The sequence below is a fragment of the Phacochoerus africanus genome, chromosome 4 (genome assembly GCF_016906955.1).
Source record: "Phacochoerus africanus isolate WHEZ1 chromosome 4, ROS_Pafr_v1, whole genome shotgun sequence".
NCBI classification, from domain to species: Eukaryota; Metazoa; Chordata; class Mammalia; order Artiodactyla; family Suidae; genus Phacochoerus; species Phacochoerus africanus.
This window is the reverse complement of record NC_062547.1, coordinates 74,076,281-74,092,125: the sequence shown is the minus strand read 5'-3', so window position 1 is coordinate 74,092,125 and position 15,845 is coordinate 74,076,281. Positions and strand designations below refer to the sequence as shown.

Sequence of the window (15,845 nt, the reverse complement as noted above, 5' to 3'; positions counted from 1 at the left end):
CTTGTGAGGCAGACATTATGGGCTCCGTTAACAGATGGAGAGGCACAGGGGAGGAGCCTCGCGGTATTTTCTGTCCCGTCAAAGGTCCCCTAAGTGTGGCATGTGCACCCTTTGGGGCTCACACATTGATGCTGGGTCTTACGCAAACACTCGTTTTCATTTTAATGGCTCTCTATTTATACCAGTCTGTGTTGGCAGGCAAAGGATAGCTATGGCCAGAACATGGAATCTCAGAGCACTGCATGCCCCACTAAATATGGACACCATCTCCCCTCATAGCTAACATTTGTCTTTATGCCTGCATCTCTTCCATTGGGTGCAAATTCCTGCTAGGGCAGAACATTTTTTTTTTTTTTTTGTCTTTTTGCTATTTCTTTGGGCCGCTCCCGCGGCATATGGAGGTTCCCAGGCTAGGGGTCCAATCGGAGCCACAGCCACAGCAACGCGGGATCCGAGCCGCGTCTGCAACCTACACCACAGCTCACGGCAACACCGGATCATCAACCCACTGAGCAAGGGCAGGGACCGAACCGCAACCTCATGGTTCCCAGTTGGATTCGTCAACCACTGCGCCAAGACAGGAACTCCACATTTTTTTTTTTTTAATTGGGGCCACACCTGCTGTGGCCTATGGACATTCCCAGGCTAGGGGTCTAATTGGAGCTGCAGCTGCCAACCTACACCATAGCCATAGTAATGCCAGATCCAAGCCGCATCTGCGACCTATGCCACAGCTTTCGGCATCCTGGGATCCTTAACTCACTGAACGAGGCCAGGGATTGAACCCACATCCTCATGAATACTAGTCAAGTTTTTAACCCATTGAGCCACCAAGGGAACTCCTGGGGCAGGATTTTAACTGCTGGACCCAAGGCCTGGTTCAGACAAGTTTGTTGAATGATTTAATAACTGTTGCATGCATATCCTTTTGCAAAAGGGAAATTGAGGCCCTCTGCACCCTAGTGGTTTATTCCTGTTGCCCGGTTTGCACGTGGGCCAGTGAAATTAGGATACTGGAGCAGAAGAGGTGCTAGGAAGTGTCCATTCTCCACGCTCCACCAGGCCTCATTTACTGTCTTTGTTGTATATTGCTTTATTTGATGTGATATCTTTAGTGGACATCAACATCTTGTTTTCCCAACTGGTTTGCAAGCTTCTTTTGGAAATGCTTGGCATGGTCTCTTATTCGAGGTTGTTAACTGACCTAAGCAACCCCTCTGACTTTTTCAAAATGACTAGAGAAATGGGGCCCTGTGTCATCACCCCTCAATGGCTTTTCTGTAGGGAAAGCCAGACACCCTTCTTTTTTGTTTTGTTTTGTTTGCTTGCTTGCTTTTTAAGGCCACACCTGCAGCATACGGAGGTTCCCAGGCTAGGGGTCAAATTGGAGCTACAGCTGCTGGCCTACATCACAGCCACAGCGACACCAGATCTGAGCCACGTCTGTGACCTGCGCCAGAACTCAGGGCAACACCGGATTCTTAACCCACTGAGCGAGGCCAGGGATCGAACCCTGTAACCTCCTGGTTCCTGGTTGGATTCATTTCCGCTGTGGCCAGGGATTGAACCCGTAACCTCATGGCTCCTAGTTGGATTCGTTCCCGCTGCACCACAATGGGAGCTCCCAGACACCTTTTTCTGTGTCATTCAACTTCAGATATCCAAGGAACCTGAGCTGTGCTCTGCACCAAATGTTCATGAAGAAGATAAGGCCTATTTCCTCTTTTGGCCAGCCATGTTGAGTTTTTGCAATAGCAGGCACAGATGGTGTGCTCTCGCCAGGAACAGGCGCGTTCTTGGGGCAGGTGTTGTCAACTTGGAAGATTTCATTTGCCTCACAAGCTGGGGGAGGCCTGCCTGATACCTGCTAACACCTGGGACGTGGTCTCTAAGTGGCTGATGGCAGAGCGTCTAGACATGAGTTCAGTAGCATGGATGGAGTTTTGAAGCTGCAGCAGCTTGGCTTTGTGTACTGGAGTGTATTAGTTCCTTCTGGCTGCTATGACAAACTACCACAAATTCCATGGCTTAAAACAACTCAAATTGATTCTCTTATAGTTCTGGAGGTCAGAGGTTTGAAATGGGGCTAAAGTCAAGGTGTTGGCAGGATACTGATATAAGATTCTAGGAGAGAATCCGGCTCTTGCCTTTTCCAGCTTCTAGAAGCTTCCCCCATCCTTTGCCTCTTGGTTTCATCATTCCAATCTCTACTTCTTTCATCACTTTTCCTCTGACTTGATCCTCTCTTTCACTTATTAGGACCCTTGTGATGACGTTGGGCCAGCCCAAATAATCTAGGATAATCTCCCCATCTCCTTAATTTATCTTTAATTCCATCTGCAAAGGCCCTTTTGCCAGGGAAGGTACTATATTCACAGGCTCAGGGGATTAAAATGTGGACCTCTTTGCAAGGGGAGGGGGGCCTAATCTGTCTACCCACCAGGGGAAACAAAAGCAGAAGTACTAGTGCCAAGCTAGAAGGAACTCTCCATGTGGCCAGAGAAACCTTGTAAAAACATAGATTGGAGCTCATCGCTTTTCTGCTCCCATTCCTCCCATGCTACCCACTGCCCTCGAGAGAAAAGACCAAAGTCATCCTGGTGGCCTGTGAGGTCTTCTACGACAGACACCCTTCTGACCTCATCTGCTCCCGCCCTCCCCTTTGCTGCATCTGTCTGGCTCCACGGGTTCCTAGCTGCTCTCTCCATTTCTCAGACTTTTCCGGTCTGGAGCCTGCCAGTCCCTCCTGGACCCATCTGTCCTTGGTTTCTCATCTCAGATCTCAGCTCAAATGTCATCCGCTCAGAGAGGCCCACCTCTCCACCTCAACCAGAATATCCTCTCTCCCTGCCCCCCACAGGACTGCTAGTCACTCTCCACCTTGTGACCTGTCTTCATTGCATGTGTGGTATCTGAAATGATTTGCTTTATTTATTCATTTCTTGCTTGTCTCCCCAGATGAGAATTTAACCTCTCAGAGACCACGGACAGGGTCGGTCTTTGCCCACTCTTGAGCCCCTAGCTCTGAGCACCCTGTCCAGGCACTTTGTAGGTGCTCGGCATGGGTCACTGTGTGCCCGCCAAGACTGGCCAGAGCATAGCAGGCAGGGCCGAGGGGGCAGGGCAGCCCTGCCCGCCTGGACAGCTCTGAGAAGGCGGGAAAACGAGGCGGGAAAACCCAGCAAACAAGCCCTGCGGGTGGGTAGGGTGGGGAGCGCTGGCGAGCCCTGACGCTAGGGAGTGGGAATAGGGGATCAGGCCCATCATCGGGGTGTAGGCGGTCTCCTGGGGGGGGTCCCCTCAAATTCTCCTGCATAATTTGGACACTGATTCCCGCCTTCCCACTCTACTGGTCAATGCAAGCCTGGTGAGAGAGGCTGAAGGAACAGGCTTAGGAGGTCAGGGGTCTCTCTGGGGGTCCCTGCCCCAGGGGGTCTCTAGGACCCCTGGAGGGCAACCCATGGTCAGGGGGCCCAGGTCCCGCCACTGGGCCCGGTTGCACGCTGGGCGCGCCCAGCAGAGCGCGCAGGGCTGGGCGGGGCCGTGGCCCGCTGGGCGGAGGGGGGGGTGGACAGAGGCGGGGGCGCCCCCCACCCCCTTTCTCGCTTCCCGCCACAGCGACGGCCAATCACTAGGCAGGCACCCGCCCCCGGCGCGGCCTCCAGTGGCCCCGCAACTCCCAAACGCCAAGTTTTCGCGGGAAAAAAATCAGAGCGGCTGGCAGCGCGGCGGGCAGTGGTAGTCGTCCGGGCACTCCGGATCGTACACAATTCCGCCTGGGGTCCTGGCCACACACGCGACTCCTTTGCCATCTCCAGAAGGGCCAGCGCGCAGGCAAGCAAGTGGATCCGGGAGGCTAGAGAGGTGAGCGGCCAGGCTGATCTAGGTGCCAGCCTGGGCCGGGGCGCGGGGGTGGGCATGTGTGTCGGGGGTAAAGGACCCGGCGGGTTGACTCTGCAAAACTTTCCGGAGCGGCCCAGGACGCTAGCCCAGCACCGACGCACGCGTTCCCCGCGCCAGGGCTGCCCCACACGCGGTTTCGGGGTTTGCCCACCGCCCTGCCGGCCTCTGGGAGTCGTCCCTGGCAGCCCCGGTTCTGGCAGAGGCGAGCGGAACATCCCCGGCGCCCAGCGGTGGTCGCGCCGGCTGGGTGGGGGAGGGCCCGGCGAGCCGCGGGGGAGGATGTCAGGCTCCGCGCCTGCGCGCGGGGCGCCCCGCGATTCAATTGTCGCGCCCGAGCCCGATTTCGCGCGCCCTTAGTTCCCCGGGCGCGTCTGGGCCAATGGGGAGCGAACAGGGCGGAGCGGTCGGATGCAGCGGAGCCAATGAGAGAGGCGGCTCAAGTGAAGGGGGCGGGACTTGGCGCGCGGGCCCCTCGGCCCGTCCCGGTGGTGGGGGTGGGCGTGGGCTCGCTGGCGTGGCCCGCGCGGGCGGGCGGGAGGAGAAGAGGGGCTCAGTGGCCCTGCGTCGGGGTCCGAGAAACGGACGGGAGCGCTAGCCGGCCGTGGGGCCGAAGTGAGTAGCGCGGCGCTCGCGGGGGCGGCCGGGACGGGACGGCCGGTTGCCATGGCCACCGCGGGGCCGGTGGCGTCGCGCAGGCGCGGGGGGTGGCGGGGCGGGGGCCGCGGGCCCCCGGGGTCCGGAGCTTTCGGGTCTCGGGTGGGGTCCTCCCCCTTCCGACACACTTAGTTGAGTTCCTTGGGACTTCTGAAGTTCTACCTGGAGCGGGACTTTGGGGTTTCCCTCTTGCGTTAGTATTAACCACGGGAATGAATGAATGAATGAATGAACAAACTCGGCCCTTCAGCGTTTGACTCTGTCCCCTTTCCTCCTCTGGTTCTGGGTGGTTTTTTTTTTCCTTTGTGCAAGGATGGGTTGCCTGAGTGGTCCAAGGAGCCTTTTGCTCTCCCTTAATTTCCCCTACCTCAATCCTCCACCGGTGCTACTCATTAATTAACTCCTTAATTGACTCTGGACCAGCCGTGGCAGTCTATGGGGATTAGGGCGCTGGGAGGGCGTTCTGGGAGTTTCCCGGTGTCCAGAGTCTGGACAATAGCAAGGATGGCCCGTGTATGGCACGTCTGGCGGTGGCAGTGACGGCGGCACTGACCTAGGACTCCGGCTCTCTCCTCCTCAGCACCAGCAGACATCATGTGGATCCAGGTTCGCACCATGGACGGGAAGGTGGCCCACACTGTGAACTCCCTGTCCAGGCTGACCAAGGTGGAAAATCTGAGGAGGAGGATCCAGGAGGTGTTCCACGTGGAGCCAGGACTGCAGAGGCTTTTCTACAGGGGCAAGCAGGTAAACCCGCCCTGCAGGCTGCCCGCCTGCCCGCCCAGGACCTTTGTTCTTGCCTCATCCAGGCACCGCACACACACTCTTCCCCCCTCGTCCGGTCTGCTTCGCCACAGAAACCTCCATAGCCTGAGCAAGGAACAAAGGCTCGACTCCCAGACTGACACACCAGGCGGGCAGCCGGCCCTCGAATCTGTTGCATTTGGGGGTTTTTAAACTCTCAGCTCCCTTTTGTTTTTGAAGCTCTCCTCAGAGTAATTTCTAGAAAAAAAGAAGTTCGAGGTGGCCCATGAAAGGCTGATGAATTTCGAGGAAGAGCCTAGACTCATTACTCAGACATTACGATGGAAGCGACTGGGTCTTTCTTTGAAACAGACACCGATGACCCACGCAGCCTGCACCTACGGAGCTTCCGACCCCCACAGGGTTTTCTAGAAATATGGATCAGCTTATTCAGAGTTGGAGATGGCGCTTGCTAATCAGGAATTTCCACCACTCTGGGCCTGCTCTCCGGCCGCAGCGGCTACCCCTGTTCAGGGTTTTGTGCTTTCTGAGGCCTCTGCTGGCCCTGCCCCTCTGTCTCCTCTCTTCCTGATCGCCCCCAGTCACTGTAGCAATTTAAGATGGCCACCCTTGTTTGAGCGGCTGCCCACTTTGGGGGCGCTTTCTCCAGTGGCCCCCCCGGGGGTTTCCATTTCTGTCGGTGTCTTGGGGAGGTGGATAGCAGGTCAGGCTGTGATTGGGATTTCCCTGAGTGGGGAGATAGTACCACAGAAGGAATCGTCCCATTTGCTGGGGCCACCCTGGAGTTGAGTGGACTGGAGGGACCTTGGCGGCATAGAGGCTTCACTGGATTAAAAGTGTGTAGTCTAGCTCCGTGCAGACTTTGTTGTTGTCGCGTTTTGAACCGGGCACTGCCGCCATCTGCTGTCTAGGTTGAAAAATAAACGCTCCCCGCCAGACCAGGATTTTTGGGGGCTGGGAGGATCCTGTGTCCCTACTGGAAATGAGACCTGATGATTAATTCCCTGGGCTTGCTGTATCCTCACAGACCTTTTGCCTCTTTCCTCTGAGAGATTTGATGGCTTGAGTGTCTTAAGAATCTTGACTTAAGGCGCCCTACCCAGGGAGGGGAAGCTGATCCCAAGAACTTGGGGATTTGGCTGCTGTCATGTGTGCGCCTTGGGGAGTGAAGCTCCCCTGGGATGCTGGCGCTCTCCTCCTCCTCCAGCAGTGGCTCATTTTTCAGCCACCAAACTGATTTTTTTTTTTTTTTCCTGCATCCACGGCATGCAGAAGTTCCTGGGCCAGGGAGTGAACCTGTGCCACAGCAGTGACAATGCCAGATCCTTAACCACTAGGCCACCAGGGAACTCCTTCCAAACTGATTTTGTTCTTCCCCTCCCCCGACCCCTGTCTTGGTGTTCAGGAGAAGGTCCTTCCACAGAGTTTCTGAAGACCCCCCCACAGGCACCTGGTAGAAAGTTCATTCAAAGGCGGGTTGGATGGAGTCCTCTTAGGTTAAAGAGAGTGAATATTTTTGAGAACCTGCTGTGTGCCAGGCACTGCATATTTTAATTTTTACGTTCAGAAGCATGCAGAAAAGTTGGAAGAGCCATGAATGCCTGCACACCTACCCGTGGCTCTGATCGCTGACATTTCACACAGTTGCTTTATAAACGCAGTTCCCTCTGCCTCTGTCCATCCACCAGCCCATCTTATTTTGGGGGATGCATTTCAGACTAAGTTGCAGACACTGGTTCATGTCTCTCCTTAAACCTTTCAGTGTGCCTGTCAGCTAGAGTACAATATTTATTTGTGGTTCTTGTTTTTTAAGAAAAAATTTGCCTATAGCGAGATACACGTCTTGAGCGGACTGTTTGGAGTTTTGATAAATGCCTACACTCGTAGCCAAACCCCTGTCTCTCTGCCTTGGTAACGTAATACCTGATCCATACAGAAGACTTTGTGATGTTCGTGTGAGCTGTAAACTGTGCTCATAACAGCAGCGCCTAAATGTGTTACACATGGGCCTCGTGACTTTATCTTCAGAATGTCAGCAATGACAGCGCTCAACTCTGCCTTCTCGTGGTGCATCTTTGGAAGTTCTGAGAAGGTTCCGTGTTCCCACGTAACTTCTAACTGCTGCTCCTTCCCTTCTCTGCGCCCAGTCCCCACTCAGCCAGCTTGTGCCCTGTGTGGAGCTCTTGGTAGCTTTTCATAGCTCTTTCTGCCTTCCTCCCTTCCGGGTAAGGAAGCCAGGCCTTCGTGTGATGCAATTTCCCCAGGGTTGCATGACCAGGAAGTGGCCCGACCTCAGGGAGGTGTGCACAGGGCCAGGAGGGTGGGGGACAAAGGCACACAGTGGCACCTCGAAGCAAGTCAGGTCTGCATACAGACTAGGCTAATCGCGACAGAAAGTCGTGCAGTTTCCAGCGAGTGCACAGGAGCTGTTTTTACAGAATGTTCTAGAGAGTGTTCGCAATCCTGTCCCCCTTTTTTTAAGGAAACAGGGCTTCACAGTCCCAAGGTCTGTGGTGAGGCTGACTGGCGATAAAGCAGAAGAGAGTTGCGTCTTCAGGATATGGGAGGGTTTCGAGGCTGGCTTGTCGAGGCTGAATAGGTTGGCGGTTATGTCGCTTGATGGCCGGAAATGCAGGGAGCCCAATGGGGGAAGGGACTCTGGGCGGCTGGCCCAGGCTGGGCAAGGGCGAGAGGCATCTGGTGCCTTCTTTTTGGGTGCTGGTAAAAATAACAATAGCTGTCACTCGTGGTGCCTCTGAACGTGTTCAGGTACCCTGCTGGGCTTTACATAATGTTCCCAAGGGCCCTGGCCAGGGACGCTGTCCCTGCTTTGCCATCAGACAGAGGTCATTGTGGACCCACCGTGTACACGCTTTGAGAATTCAGGGAGGCCTCCCGCCTGGCTCATGGAGAAGGTGCAGTACCTCAGTGAGCGCAGGGCCAACCCCCAGCGAGCTCATCCTCTGCGGGGGGCCTTGGGCGCTGTGGGGTGTGGAGCTGCCTCCCTGGTCCCACCCACTCGATGCCACTCCAGTCGAAACCACCACAGAGTCCCCCGACTTTGCCAGGTGCCCCCGGGGGCCAAATTGTTCCTAGTCGAGGAATTATTTGGTAGGTAATTGCCTTTAGGAAAACGGTCTGGAAGATCAGTGGAAGTGGCATCCAGGGTCCCTCATGTCACAGTGCCCTGCCAGATGTCCCTGCCCCATGGGCCTTTTCTGAATGTCTGCTTGATTTTCCCAAAGGACAGGGTCAGGCGGCATATAGGACAGACAGGCTGAGACCCGTCCTTCAGGCTGTGTGAAGGAGATTCCTTTCCTTCCTTCTCCCCTGGAGGGCTGGAAGCACACCCTTTAGGACAAGGACTAGCAAACCCTTTCTGTTAAGGAGCCTGAGGTGTCCAGCGGTGGGCTGTGGGGTTTTAGTGAGTCTTAGTAAAGTTTATTTGCAAGGAAGTTCCCTTCGTGGCTCAGTGGTTAACGAACCTGACTAGGATCCATGGGGTTGCGGGTTTGATCCCTGACCTCTCTCAGTGGGCTAAGGATCCAGTGTTGCTGTGAGCTGTGGTGTAGGTCGCAGATGTGACGTTGCTGTGGCTTCAGTGTAGGCTGGAAGCTGTAGCTCCAGTTCAACCCCTAGCCTGGGAACCTCCATATGCTGTGGGTGCAGCCCTAAAAAGAAAAAAAAAATTATTTGCCAAAGGGGAGGCCAGAAGTGTCCTGCTGGCTGGAGTGTGATAGTTATACCCAAGCCTCATCCTGGGTGGCAGGTCTGGGTCATCCCCTCAGGTTAGTCTGGCTGCCCTGGGATGCACTGGACCGTGTCCCCAGGCCCTGGTGTTGCAGGTGTCCTCAGGGCACGGGTGCTCACACTGTTCTCGGGACCCCTTTCCACTCTCCAAAGTGAGGGGGAATGCCAAAGAGCATTTGTGCCCGTGGATCATGTCTTATTTTTGTTGTGGTAGCAGTTGGAAGCCTAGAAAAGTTGACAGCTCGAAAACATGCATGTACATTTCCTGAGGGGCAGGCTCTTTACCCCGCCAGACTGTGATAGTCTGAAAAGGGCCAGTGGCATCACGATGTCACTACACAGTAGCCTGAGCCTCACAGACCCTCCCCAAATGCCCCTCCAGCTGTGGCCCAGTGGGGTCAAAGGGCAAAATTCACTTGTTGGGACCAATCCTATCTGTTGGGGAGGGGACATGAAGAGACAGTCACGCCTGTGCTTGAGATGCTGTGCGCTATGCTTGCCCCTCTCTGTCCCTCCACCAGGGCTGGGTCCTGTTTGGTGTCTTTTCTTCCCTCTCCTCTCATCTGTCTGGCCTGCACCTCAAGTTGCTGTGGTGGCCTTGACAGGAAGGCAGGGGCTGGGGCTGCACCCTCAGTGTCTCACTTGCTTACTGTTCAGGCTCTCACAGATGCCCCACCCTCCTCGGGGCCCTGCTGTCTGCCTTACAGCCCCTCCACCTTTCCCCAAAAATTACTGCCTCTAAGCCACCCGGAGACCCACTCCCAACCCAGCCCGGTGGCATTTCTTTCCTTTTGTCTTTGGGCAGCACTCAGCACCTGAAAAGTCACCCCCCTCCCCCAGTTTCCCTGAGGGGACAGAAAGTGGGCAGGGACTGTTGGCTGGAGAGCTTTGATTCCAAGCTTCCAAAGGGAAAGGGCACTTGTCACACGGTCTGTGTGTTTATTTCACTTCACACACGCGCATGGCCCAGAATGCCAAGTGTCCAGGAAGCGCAGTCGGATGAGAGGAGGTGTGATCTAAATGCCGCGGGCGGTTTTGCCTTTACACCTGAAGCTGCCCTGCAGGATCCTCGGCCCCAAACCCTGGGTGCGTGTTTGACTACAGGCAGTTTAAGGGATATTCCCTGGGAATTTTGGTTATACAGGATTTTAACTGTGAGGTTTAATTTTAACAGAAGAGCCTCTAATGTAAGGTGCAGCTCGCCTGTCACTCGCTATGTCTAGCTTTTTTAGGCACCAGTTGGAATTTTCAGATCTTAGAAGGAATGCGGCCATGGCTTGTCCCCTCGCTGGGCCCAGCCCTCTGCCCTTCACTTCCTGGCGGTCTGTGCCCAGCTTTGGGCAAGCAGGGTCAAGACAGGGGCACCCGGGACACCCACCCTCTCGCTGTAATAAGTGGTTGTGCAAGCTCCTTCCTGCCCTCTGAGGGGCCCTTCTAGAACGTTCCACAAGTGGCCTTAGGAAGCAGTCAGACCAGCTTATGCATTCCGTCCTGGAGGTGGAGCCCCAGGCCAGCCTGGCTCAGCATGCTCACCCCCTCCTGTGCCCAGCTGGCTCTGCCTGTACCTCTGTCCAGTGTGCCCAGAAGGGAAGCCCGGCTTCCCAGCCCCGCACAGCCTCTTGGGTAGAAAATGCCAGGAGGAAGGAGCTGAGTGGGTGCACTGCCTGGCTCCATCAGGATTCTTCCTATTGCCTTCAGCCACAGCCCTCAGCCCATTCCTTTCCTGCAGCCTACACACACACCCTCCCCACAAGCTGCTGTTTTGGTGCATTCTGCTCCCTCCCTTATCTCTGACCCTCAGCAACCCCCCCCTCCAGCACTCTTTGTATAACAGAAGTCCCACCATGTGCTCCCTGGCCACCCCTCCCGCTGCCTCCCCCTGTCCCCTCTCCCCTCCACTTGGTTTATTTCCCATCTTCTGAAGTCGTCCCGCTTCCCTTGCCATGTGTGGGAGACACATCTACATTTCTGCCTTTAACTGTCACGCACAGTGGTGTGATATGTCTTGGCAGAGACACACAGTCTTGCTTGTGAATGATGTGGCTGTGAGCCTACTGTGAGCGCAGGGGTCCCTGTACTTCGGGTACTCTCCAGAGGGTCCCTGGGGATGATTTGGCCCTACTGGAGACACTGGGCAGTGTCTGAGGACATCTGTGGTTGTCATGACTGGGGTTGGGGGGGTGGGCAGGACCCCGCAGTGCGCGGGCCGGCCCCCTACAGAGAAGGACTGCCCAGATGTTTGCAGGGTTGAGGGATGTCTGCCTAACCGTGGGGATGCTGGGTACCAGGTGCTGGTGTCTTGCTTATCCTTTTTAATGACATTTGGCTTGCCCTCTGCTGGTTTCTTTGTCATCGTGCTGCTGGGAACATGTGTCTTTCTCCACTTTTTTTTTTATTAATTATTTTTTAGAGCAGTTGTAGGTTCACAGCAAAACTAAGAGGAAGGTACAGAGAGAGATTTCACATGTACCCCCTGCCCCCCATCGGTACCCCCCTCCTCGCCCCCGCACACCTGTCTCTCACCACGTGGTGGATTTGGTACAAGTGATAAACTTGCACTGACATTAACACCCAGAGTCCATATGTATAGTGACACGTGTCCCCTTTATAGTAGCCTGCAGAATAGTGTCACTGCCCTAAAAGTCCTCTGTGATCCACCTCTTCATCCCTCCCTCCCTCTAATCCCTGAATGGCAACTACTGACCCTTTTCTATTGGCTTCTTTAAAACAAAAACAAAAAAAACCTTCATTGAGATATAATGCACATACCATGCAATCAGCCCATTTAAAGTCTGCAGTTCACTGGTTTTCGGGTGTATTGATGGAGATTTGCAACCATCACCACAGTCAACTTGGGGACATTTTCATCACTTCCAAAGGAAACCCTGCACCTTTTTTCAGTCATTTCCCTTCCCCCATCCCCTCCCCAGCCCGTGGCTACCTACCACGAATCCACTTTCTGTCTCTGTGGCTATGGCTCCCTCGGGACCTTCTGTATTAGAATCACACAGTGTCCTTCTGTGCCTGCTTCTCTCACTGAGTGTCGTGTTCTCAAGGTCCATCCACATGGTAGCGAGTGTTGGTGCTTCTCTCCTTTTTAAGGATGAGTAACGTCCAGCATGAGGATGACAACGCCGTGTTGATCCATTCATCCGTCAGTGGACCCTGAGTTGCTCCACCCTTGGGCTCCTGTGCTCATGCCACTGTGACCACGTGGGTCACCTCTCCCTGGTCACCTGTGGGCCCTGGCAGTGCTGGGGAAATTGGGGCTGTTGCTGGGCTCTGGGTGAACCGGTGGCGTGGGTCAGACCTCCAGGGTGGGTTTCAGAGGGCCCTTGTGGCCCCTGCAGCTGCAGACCACTGTTGATGTCTTCAGATGTGTGTTTCTCAGGGAGAGAGGCGGTCAGCCCTCAGATTCTCAGGTTTTTGATGAATAAAGGTTAACACCCACTGTGCCCTGGGGCTAGCCTTCACTGTGACCCCAGGTGCTGTTTGCATGTTAATGGCAATTAGCCCTTTGAACCATCAGCTTTGGGTTAAAAATTGGGAGGGAGGGAAAGTTGATATTTGGTGTATTTTTCTTCCTTCCTTTAGGGCAGTGCTTCTGAACCCGGTGGTTCTGCCCGCAGGGGACACTGGGTGACCACTGGCGGTTGTCATGACTAGGGATGCTCCCAGCATCCAGAGGGTAGGGCCAGGGATGCCCCCTGTGCTGTCCGTAAAGCCCTGCCCCCATCGGAGAGTGAGCCCCAGCTGTCTGCGGTGCTGGGGTAGAGCCTACCTTAGGGTCATCTGGATCCAGCAAAATGTGTAAAATGAGGGTCCCTGTTGGGTGTTGGCAGTGTGCCCTGGGGGGCTCCCCGTCAGCGAGGACAGTGTGGGTGGGATTAGGATAGAGGAGTTAATAGAGAGGTGGCCTGGAGCTCCCGTCGTGACTCAGTGGTTAACGAATCCGACTAGGAACCATGAGGTTGCAGGTTCGATCCCTGCCCTTGCTCAGTGGCTTAAGGATCCCGAGTTGCTGTGAGTTGTGGTGTAGGTTGCAGATGCAACTCGGATCCCGCGTTGCTGTGGCTCTGGCGTAAGCTGGCGGCTACAGTTCCAATTGGACCCCTAGCCTGGGAACCTCCATATGCCAGCGGCCCTAGAAAAGGCAAAAAGAGGGGGGAAAAAAAAAAAGAGAGAGGTGGCCTGAGTGGATAAGGTTTGAGCTAAAGTCTCACAAGGAACCTGGTGGATGTCAGGGGGCACGTGCCCTTCGTTCACTCAGGTCAGGACTCCCCTGACCCACCTGCCAGCGCTGTGGACATTGGTTTGAGTCACCCTCTGTGGGGGCCATCTGGGCAATCCCCACCCTGTCATGACAACCAGAAAAGGTCCCCTGGGGGCAGGATGGCCCTCGGTTGAGCACCAGTGTGTACAGGTGACACCTGTTACAGTAACAAAAGTTTTAAAGCCCATAAAGTATTAAACCCCCCTGACACCCAGGATGGACATCCGAGACACAGCAGCAGTGACAGCACTCACTCAGAGGACCTGGGGAATTTGGGGGAGGGGTGGCTGTAGCCCCAGGAGCCGTCTGTTGCAGCTCAATCTCTCCACGAGGGTGGATTCGGTCCTTTGTCCTTGGCGCTTTCTGTGTCCAGTTACCTCGCCTCATGTCCCCGCAGATGGAGGACGGCCACACTCTGTTTGACTACGACGTGCGCCTGAATGACACCATCCAGCTCCTGGTCCGGCAGAGCCCCATGTTGTCCCCAGGTGGCGGCGGCGGCAGTGGTGACAGCAGCAATGGTGGTGGTGGCGGTGGCAGCAGCAGCAGCAGCAGCAGCAGCAAGGAGAGAGACTCAGAGCTTTCTGACACGGACTCGGGCTGCTGCCTGGGCCAGAGCGAGTCGGACAAGTCCTCCAACAGCGGTGAGGCCGCCAATGAGCCCGAAGTGAAGGCAGATGAAGATACATGGGACGAGACGGAGTTGGGCCTCTACAAGGTGAGGCTCCAGTGGGAGGCTGCGGCGCCTCTGCACGCCAGGAGTGTTCCCCTGTCCCTTTGGCCCTCATCCCTGTGGCCGGGCATCCCATCCTGCTGTGAACATCTCCTCCAGGTTTCCTGGTGGAAACATAAGTACTGGGGGATCCTTCCTGCCCTTACAGCTGAGTCCCGTGTCCAGGCCTGCAAGAGGCTCTCTAAGATCGTGAAGTTTCTTGGAAGGACCTGGCCTCCCCGCTGCTCTGGGAAAATGGGCGATTCTGGCCTCTGTGGGCCCCATGGCAGGGATGGTTCTGCGCCAGAGGACACTGGACAATGTCTGGGGAAATCTGGGGTTCTCATGATTGGGGGGCTCCTGGCATCGAGTGAATGGGGGCTGGGGATGCTGCTCCATCCACCATAGCTCCCAGGACAGACTCCCCCAGAGCGCTGTGGCACAAAGCTCCACGGCCCTGGAACAGAGCCGGCCCTTGGTGGGTTTGCCTGCCAGAGGTGCCTGCCTTGGGTCGAAGGAGAGTTTTCCCCCCTCCCCCCGCCCCCCCCCCGTAGGCCGGCGAGTATGTGGATGCACGGGACACAAACATGGGTGCATGGTTCGAGGCCCAGGTCATCAGGGTGACAAAGAAGACAGCTGCCCAGGACAGGCCCTGCAGCTCCAGCTCCAGCTCCAGCTCAACGCTGGAGGATGATGTCATCTATCACGTGAAATACGAAGAGTAAGTACCCCCGGGGTGGCTCCACGGACGGAACCTGGCGCTAGAACTGCCTGGGGGCCATGATCAGGATTTGAGGCCCCACCATCATGATCCCCAACCACACAGAGGTCACCCTCCAGGGACCAGTGTCATGGGGACCTCCTCGGAGAACTCCTCCCTGGTCGTCCGTTTGGGGTTCAGGTCCCCCGTTTCCTGCCTCATCTTAATTCACACCACACGGCACCCTGTGAGACTGTGCTATGCAGCCTCGATCTCCCTCGCTGGAACGTCCGGTATTTATAGTGCACTAATTGTGCAGGCCCCAAGGTAGGCATGGGGCAGTCTCGTCTGTGAAAAGAGGGTGTCTGAGTGGGCTTGAGTGGCCGTGACAACAACCACAGGCTGGGCCGCCTCAACCTCAGCCATTTCTCATGGTTCTAGAGGCTGGAAGCCTGAGATCCGAGGGCTGGCAGGGTTAGTTTCTGATGAGGTCTCTCTTCTTGGCTCGTAGAGGACCACCTTCCCACTGCCCTTCACGTGGTCTTTCCTCTGTGCACATGAAAGAGAGAGTGCCCTGGGGTCTCGCCCTCCTCTGATGAGGCCACTGACCCTCCTCTGATTAGGGCCGTGCCTTGATGACTTCATTCAACCTTCTTGATGCTTCCCTACAGGACCTGTTTCCAAATACAGTCACATGGGGGGTTAGGGCTTCAGTGTATGAACTTGGGGGATACAGTTCAGTCCATGACAGGACAGGCATGTGGCCTGCAGGGAGCTAATATTCTGTAGGGCACGGGGACTTCATCTGGTTCTCTGCTGGGTCCCTTCTGCCTCCACAAGCATCTGGCATATCCACGGCCTCAATCGAAAGATTTTTGGAGTAATTGGATGAGTGAATTGCAGTAGGTGCAAGGGTCCCATCCTCAGGGTCAGGGACCGCTCTTTCTGGCCCTCAGGCCAAATCTGGCCCACAGCCTGTTTTTGCAAATAAAGCTTTATCAAAAGAGCGTTTTGATGTGCAGCTTTATATGACCACGTTTACATCTTGTCTGTGACTGCTCTTGTGGTAATAATAGCAGACTCGAGTA

The 15,845-nt window shown here is 55.5% G+C and overlaps 1 protein-coding gene across 3 annotated transcripts in view; it reads left to right on the top strand.

The window, feature by feature from the left end:
• The window catches only part of UHRF1 (ubiquitin like with PHD and ring finger domains 1), a 37,678-nt gene that overhangs the window by 2,188 nt on the left and 19,645 nt on the right, over positions 1-15,845 (top strand). The window contains exons 1-4 of one of the 3 annotated variants that reach the window (XM_047777419.1): positions 3,661-3,864; positions 5,138-5,304; positions 13,743-14,063; positions 14,612-14,778. In XM_047777419.1, the coding sequence (XP_047633375.1) occupies positions 5,152-5,304; positions 13,743-14,063; positions 14,612-14,778 (641 nt within the window). In that variant the 5' untranslated portion in view covers positions 3,661-3,864; positions 5,138-5,151. Of the gene's footprint in view, positions 1-3,660; positions 3,865-4,400; positions 4,516-5,137; positions 5,305-13,742; positions 14,064-14,611; positions 14,779-15,845 lie in introns of those variants that run through there. The other 2 variants (XM_047777421.1, XM_047777420.1) reach the window with 2 other exon arrangements.